Consider the following 24,457-nt stretch of genomic DNA (forward strand, 5'->3'; position numbering starts at 1 on the left):
AAGTGGGCGTCTGAATAGTTGACGGAAGTTCATCAGAAGCTACCTCGATTTTAACAATCAATATCCTTGTCACATCCTTGCCTTGGAACTCGGAAGGGCTATCCCACCACCTAAATCCGATGGGCTTGATGGGTAGACAAGTACTTCTGTTAGCAGTCCGTCAACTAATCTGACCCTCACTTGGATGCGCAATTTGTATCATGTTCAGCCAGAGCGACTTGTTCAATGTAAGAAATAAACCATACACCTCGACACCAATGACGCATGACGAGTCCCACGATCCTGGTCCACAAGATCCTGCCCATACCGGGAGCTCAGTCGGATCGCGGGGAACCAGGTCGCGGAGCGGCCCCACTTTACGGAGCCTCGGCCAAAATTCAAAGGGGTGAATTTCGTGAAGCGAGAACGTCGAAAACCCATCACATTTTGCTTTCCGGCATCCATCATTCGCGCCCCGAGCTTTCCAGTTGCTTCCCGATCCGGACGGCAGTACTTCGAAGCCATCCCTACCCCGCGTCTTGAGACGACCAATTGTTGTAGCCATGGCATCATCGCTCCCGCTGCGATCCTTACGGCCCACCCTTGTGAGGTGGCGCGTCTCCAGCCGGAGGCCCGCCAGCACCAGCGCCGCCGATGCAACCAAACAGATGCTGGATGCCTTTGAGGGCAAAGGCATCACCAAGACCCAGGTCCTGGACGGGCCGCAGCTACAGAAGCTGAGCCTGACGCTGAACCGGCCCCAGCTGCACCGCAGCCTGGACGTCTCCTCCCAGGCCCCACCCGCCGGGACGCCGTTGCCGCCCGGGTACCATCTGGTGTACTTCTCGCCCGCGTCCGTCGAGTCTGAGCTCGGCACCGATGGCACGGACAGGACGTTCAATGCGCCGGCGCCCTTCTCGCGGCGCATGTGGGCGGGCGGGCGCATGTACTGGCCCAAGCCGAGGCTGTGCAAGCTGAAGGTCGGGGACGAGGTCGAGGAGCGGACGCGGCTGGTGGGTGCGACGCCCAAGAAGGCTCGAGACGGGTCTGAGATGGTGCTTGTGGATGTAGAGAAGGAATTCTGGGTCGATAATGGGCTGGCCTTGGTCGATCAGAGGTAAGTAGATCTCGCACACGCAACATACCCTGACCGTGCCACCGCTCCATCACCATGCTGATAGGTCTCCTCAAGATCATGGATCTTCCGACCACCACCTGTAATAGGGAAGGGTCAAGCAGCCAGGAGGGAGCCATTGACGGCTCCTTTTACACCTTCCTCCATAAGCGATGTGCTCCCAAAAGACGCAGGTTTGTTTATCCACTTGAGACTACGCAGATATACCTCGAATTGAAGCTAAGGAGAAACGATAAACCTGCAGAATATCCAGAGAGGAAACTGAGTTGGTCGCCAGTAGCGCTCTTCCGGTTCTCGGCTCTGACGTTCAATGCGCATCTCATTCACTACAATGAGACTGCCACCAGAGAGACTGAGGGACACCCAAACGTGGTCGTCCATGGACCGCTAAACCTGATCAACATCCTGGACTACTGGCGGGACATGTATAGCGGCGAGAAACAGCTGAGAGAGATCAGCTACCGAGCCATGTCGCCGCTGTATGCCGGGGACGAGTATCTCATCCGTACCGACTACTCGAGGGACTTTGACGACGAGCAAACATGGGATATCGTGGTGGAGAAGGAGGGAGTGACGTGCATGAAGGCCGAGATTGTGGCTGCATGATGTACCAGGATTTTGATAGCTACAGGTATAGGTCCAAGATAGCAAAGGATAGCAAAAGACTCTATGGTTGTCGTCACATTTGTATCATCTTCAATCGTTCTGGTTGAGTGATGCTTTAAACTCACTGGCAAATCCAGGCTTGGATTAGCGTGATTATTGCACCTTGATGTTGTTTATCTTATCTGGATGAAATCGGCGCTAGGAAAAAAAGTTGGCACACCGCCCGGCAATTTTTGCATGCTCCCGCCCCCCCACTGCCCCAGCGTCGACCAGGACCATCGCCAGAAATCTCTGTGATCGACTCAAGGCTACATTCACATCCGGTCGCCGACCTCAGCGAAGCACACATAAGCTACCAAAGATGCCGGCCCGGACGAAAAAGGCGGCGCCTCCGAGGCAACACCACTCGAAGACTGAGGCAAGGACGTTGAAGCGGAAGAGAAACCAGGAAGACCTCTCCAAGCTGAATGCCTCCGTCGACGAACTCGACCCCAAGGCCTTCTCGTCCAAGAACTTCGCGGATCTTCCCCTCTCTCAGGCTACCTCGGACGGCCTGCGCGACTCGCATTTCGAAACCCTCACCGATGTTCAAGCCCGTGCTATTCCACTCGCCCTCAAAGGCTCCGACATTCTCGGCGCTGCAAAGACGGGCAGCGGCAAGACCTTGGCCTTCCTAGTCCCCGTCCTCGAGAAGTTGTTCCGTGCACAATGGACGGAGCTCGACGGCCTCGGAGCTCTCATCATCTCGCCGACTCGTGAGCTTGCCGTGCAGATCTTCGAAGTGCTGCGCAAGATTGGTCGACACCACACATTCTCTGCCGGCTTGGTCATTGGTGGGAAGAGCCTGAAAGAGGAGGCTGAAAGGTTGATCAGGATGAACATTCTCGTGTGCACACCCGGTAGAATGCTGCAGCATCTCGACCAGACGGCCGGCTTCAATGGCGACAATCTGCAGATCCTGGTCCTCGACGAGGCGGACCGCATCATGGACATGGGCTTCCAGGCTGCTGTCGACGCGCTGGTCGAGCACCTGCCTACGAGTCGACAGACCCTTCTCTTCAGTGCTACGCAGAGCAAACGAGTATCAGACCTCGCCCGATTGAGCTTGAAAGAGCCCGAGTACGTCTCCGTCCATGAGGCCGCGACTTCGGCAACACCCAGCAATCTACAACAGCACTACATCGTCACCCCACTCCCCGAAAAGCTCGACACACTTTACAGTTTCCTCCGCGCAAACCTCAAGAGCAAGATGATCGTCTTCTTTTCGTCGGGAAAGCAGGTCCGATTCGCCTACGAAAGTTTCCGACATTTACAACCTGGTATCTCACTTCTGCACCTTCACGGAAGGCAGAAGCAACTAGCCCGACTGGAGATTACGTCCAGGTTCTCTTCCTCGAAGCATGCCTGCCTGTTCGCGACCGACGTCGTCGCCCGCGGAGTTGATTTCCCTGCTGTCGACTGGGTTGTCCAGCTCGACTGTCCCGAAGATGCAGACACCTACATTCACCGTGTCGGCAGAACGGCCCGATACGAGCGCAACGGTCGCGCGGTTCTATTCCTCGACCCGAGCGAGGAGGAGGGCATGATCAAGAGGCTGGAGCAGAAGAAGGTCCCTATACAAAAGCTCAACGTCCGCGAGCAGAAGAAGAAGAGCATAAAGGACCAGCTGCAGAACATGTGTTGGAAGCAGCACGACGTCAAGTACCTGGCCCAAAAGGCTTTCATCAGCTACACGCGATCAATCCATCTCCAGAAGGACAAGGAGGTCTTCAAGTTCAACAAGCTGGATCTTGAGGGCTTTGCCAAGAGTCTTGGTCTTGCCGGCGCGCCGCAGATCAAGTTTCACAAGGGCGAGGATGTCAAGAGGATCAAGAATGCCTCGCGTGCCGCAGCGGCCATCTCAAGCGGCTCCGACTCGGAGGACGAGGAAGGCACTAAAGCTACAAAGAAGAAGAGCAAGGATGAAGTACGCACAAAGGCTCAGAAGATGCTGGAGCGGACGAACCAGGACGTCCTGTCCAAACACTACCGCAACCTCGTCGACGACGGCGCCGATGACGGCGAGGACCAAGACTTCTTCAACGCCAAGCGCGTCCTACGCGACGACGACTTTGACGAGGCCGCCGGCGACGGGCCCAAAGCGCAGCCCAAGACGGTCAGCCTCGGCTCCTCGGGCCAGGAGCTGGTCATCGACTCGAAGCGCCGCGAGAAGCTGCTCAAGTCCAAGAAGCAGCTGCTGCGCTTCAAGGACCGCGGCCAGAAGCTCGTCTTTGACGACGACGGCAACGCGCGCCCCATCTACGAGCTCAAGGACGAGGAGGAGTTCCGCGACGAAGGCCCCGCCGAGGCCCTGCGGCAGCAGTTCGTCGACGCCGAGGCCGGGCGCGTGCGCGACGCCGACGTCGAGGACAAGGCGCTGGCGCGCGAGAAGCGCAAGGAGAAGCGGGCCAAGCGCAAGGCGCGCGAGCGCGAGGAGCTCGGCCTCGCTCCCACCAGTGGCGGTGCTGCCGCGGACGTGCAGCTCGGCGGGGCGGACGACTACGATCCCGAGGAAGGGCTGGCGCTGCTGCGGTCGCTGCCCCTCCCCGGCGAGGAGAGCGGCGGCGAGGACGAGGGCGACAGCGGCCCGCCCAAGAAGAAGGTCAAGAAGTGGTTCCAGAATGACTCGGACGTCGAGGACACGGACGGGGCGCCGGCGCGGAAGAAGGCCAAGAAGGGCGGCAAGGTCATCGAGATGGCGGAGGAGCCCGAGACGTTGGAGGACCTCGAGGCGCTGGCCACGGGGCTGCTGGATGGGTAAAGGTGGGAACTTTGGTGATGGGGAGTGGCATTATTGCATGTAGCGACTTTTTTAGTTATACCCAACGGAAAGAAAAGTACTTCTTCTGCTGTCAGCATGACTGGAGCCCGTGCCAGTTTCTCGCATCATCGTGATTGCATGCTGGCCGGCGGTACCGTAGCTAAGGGCAGGAGTCGGAACAGCCGATCTAGACTCTACCTATCTCCACACCAAGGATTCGCCTGCGTGCCAAGTAGGTAATATCTCTGATCACGATGACAATCAAGGAACAGACGGGTGCTCGTAACACCATACGAATTAAAGTCATCAAAGCAGCATCTAAGTAATCTGCAACTCCATTGAGAAGGGGGTATTCTTCCAGGCGATGAAAAAAAAGAGAAGATCGCAGAAACGCCCCTGCCCTGCCCTGCCCTGCCTACTCCTTGACCGTGAGAACAACACAACCACAAAACTCAAGAAAAAAAAACGCCTGCTTTCAAAACCCCATGCAAATGCTTTGTTTGCCCCTGTTTTCAACTCCACCCGAACCATGAAGACCCTTTCTCCTTCTCCGCTCTACTGCCACCACCACCACCACCACCGACAACAGTCTCGCCACCATGCGGGACCACATCCTCGTCCCTCCGCTCCCCGTACAGCCTCAGCCTGTAGAAGCAGGTATGGTCGTCGGACCCGGCATTCGTCACGGCCCGCACGAGCACGCTCTCGGTCGACGCGCCCAGGCTCGCCAGCTCCTGCGAGAAGCGGTAGACCTGCAGCCCGCCGCGCGACACGACGTTCTCGTACGCGAACTCGCCAATCTTGACGTAGCCCCGGGCGGCGAGGCGGTTCAGCCGCGACGCGCCGCCGCCGCTACCGCCACTGCTACTGCCACTGCTGCCGCCCTCGTGGTAGCCGCGCGACGCGAGGCCCTCGGCGCCAAACTGCGCCAGGGACCAGTCCTCGAGGACCCGCCGCAGGCGCACCTCCTGGACCTCGGCCCAGACCTCCACGTCGCGCGGCGCCGACCCGGGGTCGAGCGTGGCGGCCGGGTCGATGTGCTCGACGACAAAGTGCGTCGGCACGACGGGCACGCCGAGGTCGACGACGAGGTCGGCGGGGCCCGTGCGCTCGGGCCCCTCGCGGATGCCCGCGCACCAGCAGTCGCCGTCCTCCTGCCAGCCCTCGAGCGCCGCGCGCTTGTACGGCAGACCCGGCCCGGGGCGGCGCTCCCTGTACTCGTCCGTGCCCATGCGCGGCTGCTTGGTCACGAACGTCGGGCTCGAGTAGCGCTCGTTGACGACGGCGCCCGAGGCGAAGGAGAAGAAGTTGACCTGGTGGCTGAGCTCCTCGGCGTAGTTGGCCCGGATCTTGCCCTGCGCTACGGCCTCAAGGTGCGTGTCGCCGAGGACTTTGCGGACCGTCCTTTCGACGAGCGCGACGATTTCCTTTTCTGAGAAGCCCGAGGGTGAGGGGGTAGTCGTGTCTGTGTGGGCCTTGGTCGCGTTGCGGACAACCTCCTGCAGCTTCTCGTTTAGTTCGGCAAGCTCGGCCTTGATCTCATGCCGGTGAGGGATCATCTCCTCCCGTAGTTGTCGGAGGAACTCGTCCTTTGTGACGAGCACGTCCGAGAGCTCCTGCGACCCGCTTTTGGACTTGAGGAAGCGCATCAGCTTGTCGGCGGCCTCCTGGTCAGTGTCGCCAGGCTTAATGGCGTCGACTCCCAGGATTTCCTTTACCCTGTTGCTGTTGCTCCGAATGTAGGACTCCCACGATTTGGCCATCGCGTCCTGGGCAATCTTTCCCACCTCGCCTGCGGACAGTGCGTCGTTATCCTGCGTACGAAACCCGCTCCTCTCCAGCCGCCCCTTCAAGGTCGCCCATTGCAGATCTGAAATGTCGTATTTGCCATCCTTTGCCCTTTTCAGCGTGAAGAACTCCTTGTCTGCGCTGATGAGGTCTCGCAAGGCATACCAGAAGTCCTGCGGGATGATCTTGTTGCCTTTGCTGTCCTTCTCCAGGCGCACGACGGAGGGGATGATTTTCCTCAAATTTTCCACAGCAGTGTCGTGCCCACTCGCTCTATCCTTCAGCTTGGCGATCTGGTTATCGTGGCTGCCAAAAGCGCTTTGCAAATTATTAAACTCCTCGTCGCTAATGGCGCCTAGTGGGTGTAGTAGGCTGTATGGGACGAATTGCTGTATGTTCTTCCGCCAGTCGCTCCCGTACCAGTGTAGGCGGTTGTCAAGACGGTAACTCCCGTATTGCTCGGGAGTCATCGTGCTGATAACAATGACGCGTATTGCTATCCAGCTGAGGACTAGGAATGTAATCGCTGTGGCCATCTTGTTCCACATATCCCCCAGCTTCCTCATGCTCTTGCCTGCTCCCTGGATAAAGGTTGGGTCGTCAGGTATCCTAGAATTTGCTGCCTGGTGTTGATGAGCCTCATTGACACGGGATCTAAGTTGTGATTGTCGTTGGAGAGGATCTTCCTCCTCCTCTCTTTCGATAATTTGCGTGCTGGGTTTCCTGCGACCGTCCCTCCTCTTAGGAGTCGCCTGGTTCTGGTCGTCATCCTCCACAGCCCGAGCGGGCTTGCTCCTAGCCGACCGCTTGCTGAAGCTGCCTGACGCTGCCTCTGCCCCCACAATCTTGCGCGCCGGTCGCTTAAGCCGGACGCCGCCTCTCTCCTTGCCACCGCCGCGCTGATTCCTGGAAATGGGAGGCATGGCGTCTTCTCCCTCACTCAAGTCCGACTCTCCCACTGGCGATAAATCTCGTGGATTGCTACGTTTGCTAGGCCCTGGGTTTCGAAATTGTGGCGGCGACGACTGGAGCTCGTCCTCGTCGCTCAGATTTGCGTTTGCGAACAACCGCCGGCTTGCTTTGCGCGCGCTGTTGCGTAACCTGCTGGATATGGATTCTTGCGGAGAGGAAGCTTCTTCTTGTTCCTCCCTGTTCCGATTTGGTGTTGGCTGTAGCTGTTCAACGGGTTGCGATTGCCTGCTCTTCTCTGACCGGTCTATCGTTTGGCGGGATGATCCTGCCTGGTTTGGCAGCGACGACCCGCTGTCCTTGCTCAGGTTCGTCGGCCGAAGCTGATTTCTACCTGCCACTAGGTCGGCGCGCCGTGACAGAGCTTCGACATTCGGTGACGGGCCTGGCGTAAAAACCTTGGCATTTCCAAACACGTTGCTCTCTTCTATAAAGCTCCGCGTTGACATGGGTGGATTTGGTGTGAATTTGTGGTGAGAGGGCGGCTCCGAGAACAACCTGCGAACACTACTCGACAGGTGAAGGGCCGTACTCCGGGGTTGTATAGCCGACGAAGGCGGCTGTACTGATGATGATCTGGGGAGGTTTGTCCTCTGGGGGCGGGGTGTGATTTGTTCCCGCTCTTCGACGGTCTCTATTAGCTCGACAATGTCGTCATCGTCGTCCTCCTGGGACTCGCGCTCCTCGGCAATCCGCCGCAGCCTGTCGGCCTCGTTCTTCCTGCTGGCCTCCTGGGCCTCCCGTTCGGCGCGCTGTCTAGCGTCCCTCCGGTTGTCCTCCTGGACCGCGCTGAGCACGGATCCGAACGCGCCGGCGAGATCGGTGCCGTGGGCGCCGACGACCTGCCTCTCGGGAGCGGCAGTCGGCGGCGAGCCGTACGACGTGCTGTATTTCGCGGGGCTTGCCTCCATGGCCGCCGTCACAGCTGCGTTGCGGAGCCGCGCCGTGGACGAGGTGCGAGGTACCGATGCGCGACTGCGCTGGTCGGCGACGACCGGGTCGGGGCCGCGGGTGGAGGCCCGGGTGCTACGCTTGGGCGGCATGATGGGGAATGTACGCTGCCCAAGGAAGGTCTCGAGTCTTGTGGTGTAGGTGAAGTCCCTTGAACAGAGAGTGAATGGGGTGTGAGAGCGGTGATGACTTGCCAGGCAGAGATGAGATGAAGGTGAGGGCTTAGGTCACAATGAGAGGAAAGTAAATCTTCGCGACGGCGACTTGGTTATGGTGGGACAGTGGCAGGACTAAGCGGTGATCGTGCAAAAAAGCAAGTTTGCGATTTGCATGCCAGCAATATCACCAAGTGAAGCTCTGGCGACGTTCGTGAGAGTAAGGTGACAGGATGGTGGTGAGCAGGAAGTCCAGTGGTGAAATGTCCACGGCTCCTGTCCGAAGTGGATTGACGAGAACAAAGAGCTTCGTCGAGCTTCACTGCCCTCACTGGGCCGAGGTGATAAAATTTGGGCTTGTCCGGTCCGTAGATGCTGCTGAGCGTGGTGATGCTTGTGCTCGATTCTGATGGGTTTGGGCGCCGCGGCGGTGGCTGGTCAGTCGCGCTGGCGGTTGAATGGGCTGCATGGGGGGGTGAACAAAGAAAGCTCTTTGTTCTCGTGGCCCGGTCGCAAACGGAGAAGTGCGCTCAAACAATTTAATTATCGGGTGCCCATCGTGCTTCCATCCCTCTACCCGTCGTCATCGTAATCATCAGTCGTTTTCCGAATGCGGGTGTGTTGAAGCCGGTGATCGATGGCTGGGTCCCAAGCTTCGCCTTTGATGGATCGAACGCGTCTTTCAGGTGCAGCGCTGTGGTTTTTGGTGGAGCCCAGCCTAAGAGCGTGTTGGAGCTATGGCCGCCGCGCCCAGACGTCCAGCCTCCAGGCCTGTGGCTCCCCGCCAAAATAACGGCCTCGCTGTTAGGTTCCGTGGCTCCACGTGATCAGAACTGCTCCTTTTTGAATTTCGAAAGTATCTTGACAATCAATCTCGAGGAACAACAAGCCGAACGCGCTGCTCAACATTGAAGTGCAAGGACATTCATGTCTGGAAAGGAAGAGATCCTAGGTCTTATCGCGAAGGCTCTCATAGAACAGGCGAGCATTCAATACAATCTCCGCTTCCGGCCCTTCAGACTTGTCCCTCTGCTCGAGTCCATCGACACCCTGATTCCTGATTGCAGATCTCAACGCACTTCAAGCAGGCCAATGACATTCGCAGTTCAAGTCATTAATTGCGATTCGCTTACTCTATCAACTTCCAAGGTTGACCATGAAACGTAGCGTCATCGGACCCTCCATCTCCAGATAGCGTGATGGAGCCTACCTAAGCCTGTGCCCGAGACAGCGGACGGGAATCACAAGCACACACTCGCACTCTGGATGCCAAAACCCTTCCGCTTCATTGCCCCACGTTGCGAGCTTCGGTGGATCCGTGGCCCTAGCGAGATTCGATGTGCGCTCATCCATCCCACTTCTGTCGCGCCGGCGACCTCTAAATGGAATGGATGCGGTGAGGGCAAGTTTCTGCCTGCCATCATTAAGCCGCAGTCTGTCCTTTTCACAGGTTCTGCTCCTGAAGGACTCGACTTGATATCTCCTCCTGTGCCCAGCAGCAACTACAGCATATTCTACGGTCAAGATGGTTGTCGGAACTGTTCTCGTCACCGGGTAAGCCACATCAATCAATCCCCAGTCGCAATTGCTTGGAACCCCTCCACATCACGTCAATTCAACCCCACCACCGCAAGGTAGGTAGGTATCTACAGCAAAACAATAGGGTCTCGCGATCACAAAGACGCCATGCCATGCCACGGAAAATCACATCGCACAACACTGACCGCGCACGCGTAGTGGCACGGGCTACATCGGCTCCTTCACCTCGCTGACCCTGCTCGAGAACGATTACCAAGTCGTCATTGTCGACAACCTCTACAACTCGTCCGAGGTCGCCCTCGACCGCATCGAGCTCATCTGCGGCAAGCGGCCCATCTTCCACAAGGTCGACATCACCGATGAGGCCGCTCTCGACAAGGTCTTCGAGGCTCACCCGGAGATTGACAGCGTCATCCACTTTGCTGCGCTCAAGGCAAGCTTCTTTCCCGCGCCCCTGTTGTCTCTCTCTCTCCTGGCGACGCATCAAGCCCCCTTTGAATCAGCTCGACTAACACAGGGCCCCAATCAAACGCATAGGCCGTCGGCGAGTCTGGCGAGATCCCCCTCGAGTACTACCGCGTCAATGTCGGCGGCAGCATCAGCCTCCTCCGCTCCATGGAGCGCCACAACGTCACCAACGTCGTCTTCTCCTCCTCGGCCACCGTCTACGGCGACGCCACCCGCTACCCTAACATGATTCCCATCCCCGAGCACTGCCCCATCGGCCCGACCAACACCTACGGCCGCACAAAGTCCATGATCGAGACCGTCATCACCGACCACGTCAACGCCCAGCGCAACAACCTCCAGAAGGCCGGCAAGGCCTTTGAGCAGTGGAACGGCGCCCTGCTGCGCTACTTCAACCCCTGCGGCGCCCACCCCTCCGGCCTCATGGGCGAGGATCCCCAGGGCGTCCCCTACAACCTGCTGCCCCTGCTCGGCAGGGTCGCTACGGGTGACCGCCCCAAGCTCCTCGTCTTTGGTGACGGTAAGCAAAGAGACACTCACTGAACCTCCGGGTCAGCTGCACGCCGCGCATAGGACACAATCAGTCTAACACATGCCGCGACTCTACCCAGACTACCCCTCCAGGGACGGCACCGCCATCCGCGACTACATCCACGTCGTCGACCTGGCCAAGGGCCACCTGTCGGCGCTCAAGTACCTGCGCGAGAAGAAGCCCGGCCTGCTGGCCTGCAACCTCGGCTCCGGCCGCGGCAGCACCGTCTTCGAGATGATCAAGGCCTTCAGCAAGGTCGTCGGCCGCGACCTGCCCTACGACGTCGTGCCCCGGCGCCAGGGCGACGTGCTCGACCTGACGGCCAACCCGAGCATGGCCAACGAGCTGCTCCACTGGAAGACGGAGCTCGCCATGGAGGACGCCTGCGCCGACCTGTGGAAGTGGGTCAGCAACAACCCCAAGGGCTACCGGCAGGACCCGCCTGCCGAGCTGCTCGAGGCCCTCAAGAAGAGCAAGGCCTGAGCGAGCTTGGTTGAGAAGTCGGGGCATTTGAAGAAGATAGTAAACAATGGGAAGAGTCTGGACGATTCGTAGGGTCGTTGTGTTGTTGCCAGCGTTACAATGGAGAGAAAAGGAAACCTTATGGGTCACAGTAATGGGTCGTAGATTATTATCATTTTTGTCTCTCTCACATACATCCGGAAAAGCAAGCATCGCGCCCATATCATAGCCGATAACAAACACGCATAACTTTAATGAATAGACATATCATATGACCGCTCCATCATGCTTTTATGCTTTCCCTACTACAGCTTGAGCAGGAGCTTACCCGTCGTCTTCCTGCCCTCGAGGTCCGAGTGGGCGCGCGCCACCTCCTTGAGCGGGTACGTGTCGTGGACCCTGACCTCGACCTTGCCCGTCATGATGAGGTCGAACAGCTCCTTGCTGTACTTTTCGATCTCGTCGCGCGTGACGAGGTAGTTGAACAGGACGGGCCGCATGAGCTTGATGTTCTTGGGCCCGAGGCGCAGGATGTCGACGGGCGGCACGGGGCCGGACTAAGGAAGGGGGGGAGACACACATCAACATTAGCAAATTGTCACTCCTCCTACTTCTCCCCCTCCCATTTCAGCCTCTGAATAAAAGACTCACCGCGTTGCCAAAGCTGATCAGCGTCCCCTTGCGCGCAATCATCTGCAGGTCCGCCTCGAACGTCGCCTTGCCGACGCCGTCAAAGACGACGTCGGCGCCGTGCCCGCCCGTGATCTCGAGCACCTTGGCCGCGAGCCCGTCCTCGCGGCTGTTGACGACCCACTGCGCGCCGTGCCGGCGCGCGAGCTCGCACTTGTCGGCGCTGCCCGCCGTGCCGATGACGCGCGCCCCGCTGGCCGCGAGCATCTGCACGAGCTGCAGGCCGACGCCGCCGGCGGCCGCGTGCACGAGCGTCCAGGGGCCCTGGCCGACGCCGAGCGTGGCCCCCGCGCCGCCGCCGGCGTGGAGGCCCGCGGCCTCGCGGACAAAGGTCAGGGCCGTGAGGCCCTGCAGCAGGGAGGCGGCGGCCTGGGCGGTCGTGATGCCCTCGGGCAGGCGGAGGACCTTGGCGGCCGGGACGGCGGTGTAGGCCGCGTAGGCGTGGTCGTGGAGGTAGCCTACGCGGTCGCCGACTTTGAGGTCCGAGCCCGAGAGGGCCGGACCCAGGGCCGCGACGGTGCCGGCTGCTTCCTTGCCGGTGACGAGCGGGAGGGGCGCTTTGTAGAGGCCTGTGCGGAAGTAGCTTTTTATGCCGAAGATTGAATTGTTAGTGTCAAGTGTGCATTGGTGCCAATACGATTGTACGAGACAGAGGGAGAGAGCGTGGGCGAGACTTGGTGTAGTCGCCTTCGCGTTTGGGTGAGAAGCATGATGGATGCATGAGAGGCGGTCACTCACGTATCGATGTAGTTGACGCCGATGAGCTCGTTCTTGACGAGGACCTCGCCCTCCTTGAGCTCAGGGACGGGCAGGTCCGTCTTCCACTTCAGGACCTCGACGCCGCCGTTCTCCTCGATGAGGACGCCGGGCATGGTCTTGGGGACGTCGGCCATGATGTCGTTTGCTGTGCTTGTGGGGTGCGAATGCGGGGTAGCTTGCTTGTGAGAGTGGTGAGCCTCCGAGTAGCTTCTTTGGAGAAGACGGGGTTTAATTCGAATTGGGTTCCAGTGCTCCGGTCGACGGAGTCGTGGGGTGATATACAAGCTTCCTGATATGATGATGCTCGGGGAAGTAGGGTGGCGCGGAGAGCTGGTACTAAAAGCTCTTCGAAAGATGTGTAGTCGTACGGCGGCATTCATGGTCAACGTGATGTAATCAAGCAATCAAAGCGATTCCCCTCATCATGCTCAAGCTTCGGCAGTCGTCTGAGTGGTAATTCGTTAGATTTCCAAAGTCTGGAGCCTAGTCATTTCTAATCCATCTCCGTGTATAACACTACTCTTGAGAACAGCCTGGGTCAATGATCGCCCAAGCTGCCCATAAGCTCAGTTACTCTACCTTGACCAAGCAGTGACCAAGCATTGCTTAAGCTTCAGTAACACTCCGAGCTATGAAAGGACTGCGAACTCGGCGCGACCGCTGTTGTCCACCCCACCACAACAGCGACGAGAGCCGATGTCAACCGCCACGAACTGATTCCGCCCGCCTGGTCGGCTTTTCCGACAAGATATCGGGAGGGACGACAGCGTCGACATGCATCACATACCAGGACAGTTGCAGAAGGTGGCTTGCATTCAACAAGTAGCTGTCTTCCTCGGTGTCAAATTACTTTCTAGCGCGCTGGTCTGTTGAAGTAATTGGCTTCAGTTATCGTACGAGACAGTACCGAGAACGAAGAGCCGGCGCCGGACCCGCATAATTGTACCTGCAACTTAAAATACGGGTTCGCCGCTCCGGGATTGTCTTCTCACATCCATCAACTCCATGTATTCGAAGGGGGGTTTCAAATATTGATAAGCAGCTTACAGAGCAAGGGAGACCGCAACCATGCCCAACATTGTCGTAATCGGGTGAGACAAGCCTCGCTTCCGGACGATCTCCCGGACGAGCTTAACTTGCTGACCGCATATCACTCAGCGCCGGCGTCACGGGTCTCACGACAGCACTGCTGCTGGCGAGGCGAGACGGCCACAATGTCACCGTGGTGGCCAAGCACATGCCCGGCGACTATGACATAGAGTACACCTCGCCGTGGGCCGGCGCAAATGTGCTACCGTGAGTTGCTAGAGCGGCGTGCCGGGGTGTGACACACATGGAGGCATCTAACGAAGCGCGAGCAGGATGGCCGAAGCCAGCAACGACAGGTGGGAGCGCCGCTCATGGCCCGAGCTGAAGCGCCTGGCCGAGGAGGTCCCCGAATCGGGCATTCACATCCAGAGTGAGAAAGACCCTACCCTGTTACCTGCCGCGAGGCGGACAAGCGCATGAGAAGTCTAGTCTAACACGAGTTGAAACCATAGGGTCCGTCGTCCTCCGGCGCAACAAGGACCTCGCACTCCACGGCACGGCCGGCCGGCGGCTGCCCGACCCCCTCTTCGCCGCCAAGCCTTGGTACGCCGACATGTTCGACGACTACCGCGAGCTGCGCCCGGACGAGCTGCCCGAGGCCGCCGACTCGGGCTCCGCCTGGACCTGCGTGTGCATCAACACGGCGCTCTACCTGCCCTACCTGGTCGGCCAGTGCCGCAAGGCCGGCGTCGTCTTCCGCCGCGCCAGCCTCAAGCACGTCAGCGAGGCGCGCGGGATGAGCCACACGGGCGCGCCGCGGGCCGACGTCGTGGTCAACGCCTCGGGCCTGCTGGCCTGCCGGCTGGGCGGCGTGATGGACGCCAAGGTGCAGCCGGCGCGGGGCCAGATCGTGCTCGTGCGCAACGAGATCGCGCCCATGATGACCATCTCGGGCACCGACGACGCCGAGGACGAGCTCTTCTACCTGATGCAGCGGGCCTCGGGCGGCGGCACCATCATCGGCGGCACCTACGCCGTGGGCAACTGGGACCCCAACCCGGACCCCAACATCGCGAACCGCATCCTCGAGAGGGCGCTCAAGATCCACCCGGCGCTCAAGGGCAAGACGGTCAAGGACCTCGACGTCGTCCGCCACGGCGTGGGCCTGCGGCCGTACCGCGAGGGCGGGCTGCGGCTGGAGAGGGAGAAGATTGACGGGACGTGGGTGGTGCACAACTATGGGCATGCGGGCTGGGGATACCAGGGGTCGTATGGCTGCGCCGAGGGGGCGGTCGAGATTGTGGATGACATTCTTGTTAACGAGCTGTCAAGGGTGTCGTCTAAGCTGTGAGGTGAAAGCTAGACAATGGACCTGGGCAGCTATCTCATCCAATAACGTTTACTCGACAGAGGCAGCCTGGACGTGATTGTCAAGGCGACGCCAATGTGCCAATGTGAGGGGACCTGTGGATGCTTACAGCGAGGCCATGCCAAACACCACCGCCGATTAATCATCACGGCAAAACACCCCGGGAACCACGAGTCACACATGAACAGTCCTAACTCTCTACCTTGTGGATTCTGCAAAACAACGACATCCACTCTGGGCATCCTCTGGGCACTATGGAACATCTAGACCTCTCAAACAGTCATCTCGACAACAGCAAGTTCCCGGCTGTGCACCAGCCCATACCTTCCCACACTCATCAACCCCACCGTCAGAGGTTCCGAGTCCCTCTTCCCAGGGCCTTGAACCCCTACGGCTCGATCCTAGGCTTTCAGCGCGATGTGATCACTCTCGCCTTGGCGCCGCCGACGCAGGTGACCGGCCTCATCGTGCTCCGAATCCCACTGCGGCACATCTTCCAAGGCTACCTGGACCAGGCGGTGTGTGTTGGCGCCGTCATCCGAGATATCTAGTATCTCGGTGCGTATTCTGTAGCCCCGCCATCGCGGGAGAATCCACATCCACAATGCGTAGTAGATGAAGCACAGCACGATACTGTCACGGATCATATTAGTCACATCAGAACGTTGAAAAAAAAAAAAAGGGGGGGGGGGGGGGGGGGGGGGGGGGGGGGGGGTGTGAAGCTACCTACGGTACTTTGGGCGATCTGACGAGATGTGTAGCATTGAAACTATCTAGTGATGTGAAATGAGGGATTCAAGCATATCCTTGTGACTCTTTCCAGATCCGTAAGTCCATTTTCAGCAGCCTATACCATACCATTAATACTGGTCGAGATAATTCTCCTCTTTAGAACATGCAAGGCATCTCGCGCCATCCGTGCTTAGGGGCTGTCGGTGTTTCTCCCGGAGCGTATATGACCACGTTCGTCGCGGGCGATGGTTCACGCCCCTTGTCTTTCTCACCACTTGCTAGTACCAAGCCTTTTACCTTGCGGTTCAGGAGGTCGCCGAGTATCGAGTGTCCGTACGGGGTAGTCGTTCCAGGAAGAACCGGAGGTGGCACCACACCGGGGCGCGGTTGGTAGTGGAATAGCCTGTGGTAGATGCCCTCTGCTTTGCGTTCGATCTCGTAGTGGCGGGCCCAGCCTGCCGCATTATCAAATGGGTAGTACTGATGCTCATAAACGCGGATCCTTACGGTTGCGTTAGCACGATTATTCTGCGAGGAGGTAGGATTGCTACCTTGGATAGGGATACAGCTTACCGATAAGTGCTGTCAAACGACACAAGATCCCTGATGTCGGCTTGCTGCACCCACGCCTTGCTTGTACCCCAGAGGTACGCGACTACTAGCCAGTTGCCAGTGAGCCAGTAAGGATATCCGATCTCCCGCTCCGAGAAGACACACCGTCTGCCCCAGATCAGATTAGAGCCAAGGGAATATCGTCTGAACACCTTGCCCCCTTTGACAGCGCGGTCCCTCCAGCTCTTCACCCCGCTACTGTCTTCGCTCAGTTGCTCAGGCAGGTTGGTCATCAGGAACCGCAGGTGAAGATACCAGGGTGCCTTTCCACGCAGTTTCTTGGTCTGGAACTCGGCGGGGACGTGGTGAGTCTCGGTAACCCATTTGAATGACCTGGGTTTGGGGATAGGTGAAGGCAACAGGCTTGTAGAAAGCTCTCGATCCTCGGCGACTTTCGTGGGCGAAAACTGGTTCCTGTTTTTGGCCTGATGACGCTTGTATCGTTTCGCAATGGCCTTGTTGTCGTCCTCGTTGTTGATATCCCGGAAATAATTCTCGGGTGGCTGACTGTCGAACATTTTGTGTATCGTTATGGTGAGAGGTCTCGAGATAGAGTATGTGAATAGATAGTTTAATGTGAGTATCAGGATAAGATTGTGGATGCACGAACAAGAACGTTGAAGAGATGGCAAGCAAGCCAGCCAGGTTGATATATTAATCAATATTTTCAAGAGGATGCAGTGGCTTTAAGGAAAATTGGTTCGGGCTTTGTGCAAACCAAGGACTGCCAAATATTACGGGAGTAAGAGCAAGTTTGTATTCCATGTTTGAGCCTCGCTAGGTCCAATCGCTCCATCGTGTGCCCTTCCAGTAGGCATAACCGTGTTTCTCAAACTGCGGGCCTTCAGCTTCGACGATGTAACCTGGTTCACATCGAGAGTATTTGATCGAGGGTTGCTGTTTGTAAAAAGCATCGAATCTGGGCGACAGCGCATCTCTGAGCGAACCAACATTCCCCTGGGGATGGAGGGCTTGCCAGGGTCGAGTACAGGTGCTGCCCTTGCAAGACTTGGTCACAAACAACAACGCATCTAGCCTCGAGACAATGGTGTCGACAGAATGACCCAAGAGCGTAGAAGGGCTCTTGGTATCTGGGTGGAGCAGGTTGTTCAGTTGCCCTGGGTCGGTCTGTATAGTCGTCTCGGTTAGCTTTTTGCCTTATATTGTAAAGGCTGACCAGGATGGCTACCCACATTCAGATCGTACAGCTCGTGCTCATTGCTGCACCATACAGAGTAGTAGAGGTTGTACTCTTTGGATATCACTCGGAGCGATTTGTAGGTGTTGTTGGTGATCCAGAATGTTTCGTTTGAGCCAAACTGACCCCACGCGCCTTCAGAGAGAGAAATGCCCCAGTATTCTACAGTGACGTGCTCGTGTCTCGTCTCTTTCGCGTCCTCCAGACCTTGCTCCGTGAGCGGGACGAAGACTCCATCGAATTCAGAAGAGGGATGATCTGCTTGGGCCAGATTGAGAAAGGTCGGAAGCAAGTCTGTGTGCGTCGTGACAATCTCAGAGACTTGGCCAGCCGGCACACCAGGGCCACGCACGATGAGCGGAATGTTCACGTCTTCTTCGTACCCACACTCCTTTCCGGGCTGCAGCCGGTGCTGACCAATGTGGTAACCGTTGTCTGCGGAATAAAAGACGTAGGTGTTGTCCAGGATGCCAGCAGCCTCCAGCTTCTCGAAGACGCTGTCGACGAGCTCATCCACGGCCTGTAGCGCCCGCAGACGCTGACGGTAGAAGTGGTCATTGAACGCAACGTTGGCCTCGGGCTGCTTGGGCTGTTGCCGGATCCAGCTTGCCCCCGACTCCTTGTCCGGGTTGAAATTCTCGGTGCGAGGCACAACAACATCCTGGAACAGATGCTTATGCCGCTCAGCTGCGATGGGCGGCTTCATAACAGACTTGCCATCGGCACCACCGATCATGAAAGTAGCAGCTTCGCCTCGTGCTTTTAACTCTCCGGGACCCAAGTCGATAGGGAAAGGGTCCACATGGGCGTGCGGTGCCGTCACGCCCACACCAAGGAAGAACGGCTTGTCGCTGCCAAGCGCCTCGTCCAAGAGCCCAAGGGCCTTGCCGGCGAGAACGTCGGTGGTATACTCGCCCTCGTGGTTGATTGGAGGGTCCCGGTTGCGCTGGAAAGTGGCGTTCAAGTACTGGTAGGTATAAGGATCCAGGAGAAAGTCAGAGGACGTCCAGCCCCTGGGGTAGGGATCCGCATAGTTGTCCACCGTGTGAGCATTGAAGAGCTTCCCGGTGTAATACGTATTGTAACCGGCCTCCTGGAGGAAGACGGGAAGGTATGCGTCGTTATGGCCCTCTGAGACGAACTTGGGAAAGCCACCTGATTCAATGATGTAAGCTCACGCCCTTTCATTCAACATGGATCGACGGATTGACTCACCGTACGGAGGGGTGACATCGGTCACATTTGTGTTATGTGCCAATTTCCCAGTGAGCAGAGATACCCGTGAAGGACAGCAGACAGCTGTGGTGCAGAAATGGCGCTTGAAGAATGTCCCCTGTTCGGTGATATGCTTCTTGGTGAGCGGCATATAGTCGAGTGAGCCCATGTGGAGGTCCTGATCGTCAGTCAAGATGAAGACCACGTTGGGTCTTCTCTGTCCGGACTTCCCGCCAGCAATACCGTCATCTTTACCGGATCGAATCAAATCTCCTAGATGTTGCAGGGGTTTCTGAAGAAAGTTATCCAGTGAAGAAGCAGCTGCTAGCCCAGAGAGGAGCACAAAGGCCCGAGGTACAGCTCCAGATAGGCGGACCATGATCTCAAATCTTTGTCTATCTCACTCCTGCATCCACTGAAGAGAAGATAGACACATCGAGATATATTCTGGTGCAACTTTCCGTGAATTAGCTGCATGAGCTCATCCGTCGTCGACTGGCGTGCGAATTCGCCATCGTGGGGCTTGATGATGAACGGAGGTCGGAGTGAATCGGACATCGGTCACAGCACCGAGAGCCGACCACCTCCAGATTAGCTTCTTTGCCCCAAAGTTGGTCCCTCTACTAGCCACTGGTAGCTTGCATTGGCATTCGGTAATTCTTTTATCACCAAGAATCTCAAGAAGACCTTGGGCCCTGCGGTTCTCCTCTCCTGTGCAGTGGTAGCAAGACGTGGGGTGCACGTCTCCATTGCATCTTGGTTTCCTTCTCAAGACCTTGCGCGTTCTTCCCAAGATTGGACTCTAGCCACCAATCATGGCTTTAAAAGCGAAATCAACATCTAGCCAGCCTGACGAGCGGACACCACTGGTGGCTGGGCGGAGCAGGACGAGCAGCACTGCATCGTCGACCTCGGAATCCCAATCTCTTCTCTCCGCAGAAGCCATCTCTCAGGATGCCTCACAAGCACCCGTACCGTGGTTCAGGATCCTCATCCCTCGTTTCTCTTTGCGGTCGTCCCACAAAACGGGTACGGATGAGGAACAGCAACCGCAGCCCGATGCACCATCAAAATTCTCAAAGGCTTTCGTTCTCAGGGTTGTGACAGTCTTGATCATTGGGAACCTGATCGCCAATGCGGATGCATCCCTTGTTCTTGCAACGCATCCTACTATCGCGTCAGAGTTCAACGACTTGGAAGATTCGGCATGGCTGTTCACTGCCTTTACGCTGGCGGGCTGTGCCACGCAAAGCATCGTAAGTCGCTGCTTGGACGGCGATGACCATAATCGTCCAAAGACATTGGTGCTGACTCGACAATGATTGATTAGTTTGCGGAACTAAGTGACATATATGGAAGGCAAGCGTTGCTAGTAGTGGCGTATTTCACCTTGGCTCTCGGATGGTAAGAAACTATCTTTCGTGGTGTTTCCAAAGCGGATACTTACGAGACGCTCTCAACCCTCAGCTTTGTTGTGGGAATTGGATCTTCGATGGGGCAAGTCATTCTAGGGAGAGTTGTATCAGGAAGTGGAGGTGCTGGTATGGGCGTGCTCTCAATGCTGCTTGTCACGGGTAAGCTCGTCTTGCCGTTTGCTTCCCTTTCCAGGTTACGGTTGCTTACTTTTCGTCCAGATCTTGTGCCTCTGCGAGATATCGCGGCGTGGCAAGCCGGCATGAATCTTTTGGCAACCCTCGGCCGAAGCCTTGGTGGCCCCGTCGGAGGGTGGCTTGCAGATACTATCGGTTGGCGGTGGTCATTTCTCGGCCAAGCCCCAATATTCTTACTGACTTTGGTTTTGAGTGTCATTCTCATACCATCTCACATAGGCCGACGCAACCGCACTGTTGAAGTGCCACCTACGTTGGCCGCGGATTCGTTACCTGAACAGAGCGGTACGAGTCAGCAACAAAGCAAGCTCTCTTTACTAGCAAGAGTCGACTGGACCGGCTCAGTCTTGCTATCGCTGGTTATCCTGACTCTGCTTCTTCCAATTGAAGTTGGCGGCACCAAGATCCCCTGGACTCACCCGTTGATGTTCATCCTCCTCGGCTCAAGCGTTCTACTTGCCGGACTATTCTCGATCAACGAGAGTCGTTGGGCCAGGCATCCCGTTTTCCCCATTTCTCTTCTCACAGATCAAACCGTTGTCCTGTCATACCTCATTGCAGGGTCACAGACTGCTGCGCAACTTGGCCTGATGTATTCCGTCCCACTCTATTTTCAGATCACACAAGGAGTCTCGAATACTGCAGCTGGAGCGTACTTGTTTCCTGGCGTTGCTGGCAATGCAATCGGCGGTATTCTGTCGGGGATCATCATCAAAAAGTGAGTATCATTTGTCAATTTGGAACCGGATGCGCGAACAAGGATTAACAAACTCTCAATGCAGAACGGGTCAATACAAGACGACTATGATCTTGGGGGCTCTCGCCTCATCTATTGCGTATCTTGTACTTCTGGTCCGATGGCATGGCCACACCAATGCCTGGGAGGCGCTCTTTATCTTGCCTGGCGGTTTTGGACTTGGTATGGTAGCATCTGCCACATTTATCAGCGTCCAGGCCGCCGTGAGCCGCTCCACCAAGGCTGCCGCCACATCGGGCATGTACCTTATGATGTCCATCGGCATGATCATCGGCCTTGCGGGAGTTGGAGCCGTAGTGACCGAAGTCATGACAACTTCTCTGGCATCACGGCTTGCTGAGATGGGCCTCGACGAGAATACGAGACAGGAGGTGAGTTTGTCACTCATTCCACGAACAAGTCCCTTGTTTCCGGAGAGCGCTAACATTTCCTCCCAAGATTGTCCGAAAAGCAGCGTCAACAGTGGACTACATCCGGCACACAGACCCTACGATCTCCAAAGAGATCGTCGCCGCTTACGTCAAAGGCTTGTCGTATGGCCATGCTCTCTCTTTGGGTCTCTCTGTGTTCGCCCTGTTGGCTTCTTTTGTTGTAAGAGAGCGGCGAATTTAAGAAACGATAGAAACATACATGTTCGAGGGTTATCGATAGAGATTCCTCAGCTAAGGTTGGTAATACGACTTTCAAGCTATCACATTTGACTTAGCATCAAGGGTAGCGGGTGCAGTAAATGCGGGCTTGAATTTTGGTATAGAATATTCAGATTAAGTTGAGCCAGGCTAGTAAATCCAATATTTTCATACTGTTCATGTAGCTCCGATACCCCGATGTTGAGTAAGGAGTGGACTGCGCGGCGTGCCAGCAGCAGAACGTCGATGTGGAGCCGAATATAAATAGCCCCGAACCCCCACATCTTTCCACAGCCCGGCATTTGCATCATCGCCACAACAATTCATCAACACTTCACAGACATGGCAGGCGAGGGTAGGAGAATGGATCCTCGCTGGCCTAACGGGGCCAGAGCGGCCATCAGCTTCACCATGGACAATCTAGGCGAGGCGCAAGACGTCAACAAGGGAGTGTGGCCGGCGGACCAGCCAGTCGGAAACCACTTCTCGGTCCGGGAAAATCTGCCCCGCATGCTGGATATGCTGGACAAGCACGGCATCAAGGCGACCTATTTTGCCGAGTCCTGGAGCCTCGATGTCTACCCGCAGGTTATCAAAGAACTCCAGACCCGGGGACACGAAGTGGCCTGGCACGGCTTCCAGCACGAGGTGTGGAGCAGTCTCTCGCAAGCCGACGAGGAGCTCAACTTCAAGAAGAGCTGGGCTAAAGCGTCGGAAGCCGGCATCCAGTACAAGGGCTTCAGGCCGCCCGGAGGCTCGATCAACGATAGGACATATGGCCTGTTCCAGCAGTACGGCATCAAGTACGTGTCTCCTCTCGACAAAGGAGCAAGCAAGGTGCGCGGGGTCACGGTCTTGCCATTTGACTGGAGGGAGGTTGATGCATTCTACTACATGGAGAAGTTTGCATCTATCAGAAAGAATTATGGGGAGTCGGAGGCTCCATTGTCTCCGAGGGCCTTCCGGGATCATCTACTAGCTGAGATGAAGTCATTGGTCGAAGCTGGCGGATACATGTCCATTCTCTTTCACCCTTTCTTGCAAACATCTGAGGAAAAGTTTGCAGTTCTTGAGGAGGTCCTGGGATATCTGTCCAAGCAAAAGGGGATCTGGTGTGCACCCTGTGAGCAAGTAGAGGAATGGCTGGCCGATCACCCGGAGTCGATGAAGACCGAGAAATAAAACACCTCCGTTTGATGTAATAACTCGAGGAGCGACAAGTCTAGTCGATGCCATGATCCTATAGCCAACGCCAATCCCCCCACGACGTTTATAGCCTGTTTCCGAAAGCGGCGATGAAAGCTTCTTGCCACCATGTGTCGATATTTCATAGCTTCAAACAAAATACACATCATCGGCCCGCCTATTGCATCATCGGGATCCGGATATAACTTGCCGCCCGCCAGGGCCATAATATGGCTCGAGCACCACCGGTTAATCACCTATGTCTCCGAGGGGGACATCATGACGCTTGATCAGGTGTAAAAGGAGGTAGCAGTCTTCATATTTTGCAACATATTCCTGTTGTTCCATGAACGTGCGGGGTCGGAAGTGAGATAATACCTCTGGAGACGGCTCAAGACTTCCACGTGAGAAAACTGGTCTGATCGCCTGGGTAAGGCAAATACCGGGATCCCTGTCAATGGAGATCGATCGTCGGGCCATGCAGGAGAACTGCTCATCGACTGCTAGCTGCCCTGCATGATTGCATGGTCATGATTCGTCAAGCAGTATAGCCGTTGACGTTTCATCTATGTATGTCCCAGGAACGGACACATAATGAATCCTTATTTGCGGGAGCTCTGATGGCTTTATCAGGCAGGTCCAAGCGCCAAGCCTTTTGCGGTTCCCTGAATATGAGCATCTGCCTTTGTTGACTTGAGTATCACCATAGCCTTATCGAAGAACATTCCTAATCAACAACAGATCTGAACTCGGTCAAACATGCTGCGGTATCCAAGACGATGAACACTGGAGATTCAATGCAAACAGACTACTTCCGTTCAATGCAGATCCAGGAAAGGAAATAATACACAAACACGGCCTGGCTATCATACTCATTACCCCGTTAATTATTGGGACGGGTCTGGCACTTATCATCTAATCAAATACCGGTGCGGATTAGATAGTTAACGGGGTCGATATAATGACACAAACCGGGGAACACCCTGCTGGGCGTCACCAAATGACGGACTTACCCGGGCACTGTGCGGTGGTCATTTATGCCGGGAAAAAAGAGGTAGTTCCCGATCAAACTGCCGTGCTCTTGGCGGCGGCGTTTAAAGGCTCGCCTATAGCATTAGCATTCATTCATAAAGTCAACGGAATCAAAGGAAATGAGACGTCACGTTGCAGAGCAAGGACTACCCTGGATGAGGCTGATGCTACCTTGCTTATCGTGAGAGAGAACGCCTTGAATCACTGCAGATCTGCTATTGAGCGGGACATGGAGGTCCGATGGTGGAATCATGGC

The 24,457-nt window shown here is 56.6% G+C and overlaps 9 protein-coding genes across 9 annotated transcripts; 5 read left to right on the forward strand and 4 right to left on the reverse strand.

The window, feature by feature from the left end:
• Positions 1-542: 542 nt before the first annotated feature.
• Positions 543-1,720, forward strand: E0L32_006151 (uncharacterized protein; the record flags this gene model as incomplete). Its single annotated transcript, XM_031140752.1, has 2 exons — positions 543-1,096; positions 1,204-1,720. 2 exons carry the CDS (start codon positions 543-545, stop codon positions 1,718-1,720), a joined length of 1,071 nt encoding a protein of 356 aa, XP_030995132.1.
• A 361-nt stretch (positions 1,721-2,081) lies between these two features.
• Positions 2,082-4,520, forward strand: E0L32_006152 (uncharacterized protein; the record flags this gene model as incomplete). The annotated part of the gene is made up of 1 exon (XM_031140753.1): positions 2,082-4,520. One exon carries the CDS (start codon positions 2,082-2,084, stop codon positions 4,518-4,520), a length of 2,439 nt encoding a protein of 812 aa, XP_030995133.1.
• A 512-nt stretch (positions 4,521-5,032) lies between these two features.
• Positions 5,033-8,320, reverse strand: E0L32_006153 (uncharacterized protein; the record flags this gene model as incomplete). Its single annotated transcript, XM_031140754.1, has 1 exon — positions 5,033-8,320. The coding sequence occupies one exon, from the start codon at positions 8,318-8,320 to the stop codon at positions 5,033-5,035; it is 3,288 nt and encodes a 1,095-aa protein (XP_030995134.1).
• Positions 8,321-9,908: 1,588 nt separating this feature from the next.
• Positions 9,909-11,405, forward strand: E0L32_006154 (uncharacterized protein; the record flags this gene model as incomplete). The annotated part of the gene is made up of 4 exons (XM_031140755.1): positions 9,909-9,937; positions 10,121-10,331; positions 10,460-10,910; positions 11,002-11,405. 4 exons carry the CDS (start codon positions 9,909-9,911, stop codon positions 11,403-11,405), a joined length of 1,095 nt encoding a protein of 364 aa, XP_030995135.1.
• A 284-nt stretch (positions 11,406-11,689) lies between these two features.
• E0L32_006155 (uncharacterized protein) lies at positions 11,690-12,967 on the reverse strand (the record flags this gene model as incomplete). Its single annotated transcript, XM_031140756.1, has 3 exons — positions 11,690-11,941; positions 12,036-12,657; positions 12,813-12,967. 3 exons carry the CDS (start codon positions 12,965-12,967, stop codon positions 11,690-11,692), a joined length of 1,029 nt encoding a protein of 342 aa, XP_030995136.1.
• Positions 12,968-13,901: 934 nt separating this feature from the next.
• On the forward strand, positions 13,902-15,782 carry E0L32_006156 (uncharacterized protein; the record flags this gene model as incomplete). The annotated part of the gene is made up of 5 exons (XM_031140758.1): positions 13,902-13,924; positions 13,992-14,129; positions 14,195-14,292; positions 14,375-15,209; positions 15,512-15,782. The coding sequence occupies 5 exons, from the start codon at positions 13,902-13,904 to the stop codon at positions 15,780-15,782; spliced, it is 1,365 nt and encodes a 454-aa protein (XP_030995137.1).
• Positions 15,783-16,119: 337 nt separating this feature from the next.
• Positions 16,120-17,093, reverse strand: E0L32_006157 (uncharacterized protein; the record flags this gene model as incomplete). Its single annotated transcript, XM_031140759.1, has 2 exons — positions 16,120-16,465; positions 16,537-17,093. The coding sequence occupies 2 exons, from the start codon at positions 17,091-17,093 to the stop codon at positions 16,120-16,122; spliced, it is 903 nt and encodes a 300-aa protein (XP_030995138.1).
• Positions 17,094-17,352: 259 nt separating this feature from the next.
• On the reverse strand, positions 17,353-19,367 carry E0L32_006158 (uncharacterized protein; the record flags this gene model as incomplete). The annotated part of the gene is made up of 3 exons (XM_031140760.1): positions 17,353-17,703; positions 17,769-18,928; positions 18,989-19,367. 3 exons carry the CDS (start codon positions 19,365-19,367, stop codon positions 17,353-17,355), a joined length of 1,890 nt encoding a protein of 629 aa, XP_030995139.1.
• A 436-nt stretch (positions 19,368-19,803) lies between these two features.
• Positions 19,804-23,166, forward strand: E0L32_006159 (uncharacterized protein; the record flags this gene model as incomplete). The annotated part of the gene is made up of 7 exons (XM_031140761.1): positions 19,804-20,244; positions 20,319-20,392; positions 20,456-20,562; positions 20,623-21,316; positions 21,381-21,726; positions 21,794-21,946; positions 22,279-23,166. 7 exons carry the CDS (start codon positions 19,804-19,806, stop codon positions 23,164-23,166), a joined length of 2,703 nt encoding a protein of 900 aa, XP_030995140.1.
• Between the last annotated feature and the right edge of the window lie 1,291 nt (positions 23,167-24,457).

The sequence above is a fragment of the Thyridium curvatum genome, assembly GCF_004353045.1.
Source record: "Thyridium curvatum strain D216 chromosome Unknown NODE_34_length_383523_cov_77.689754, whole genome shotgun sequence".
In the NCBI taxonomy this organism is placed as follows: Eukaryota; Fungi; Ascomycota; class Sordariomycetes; order Thyridiales; family Thyridiaceae; genus Thyridium; species Thyridium curvatum.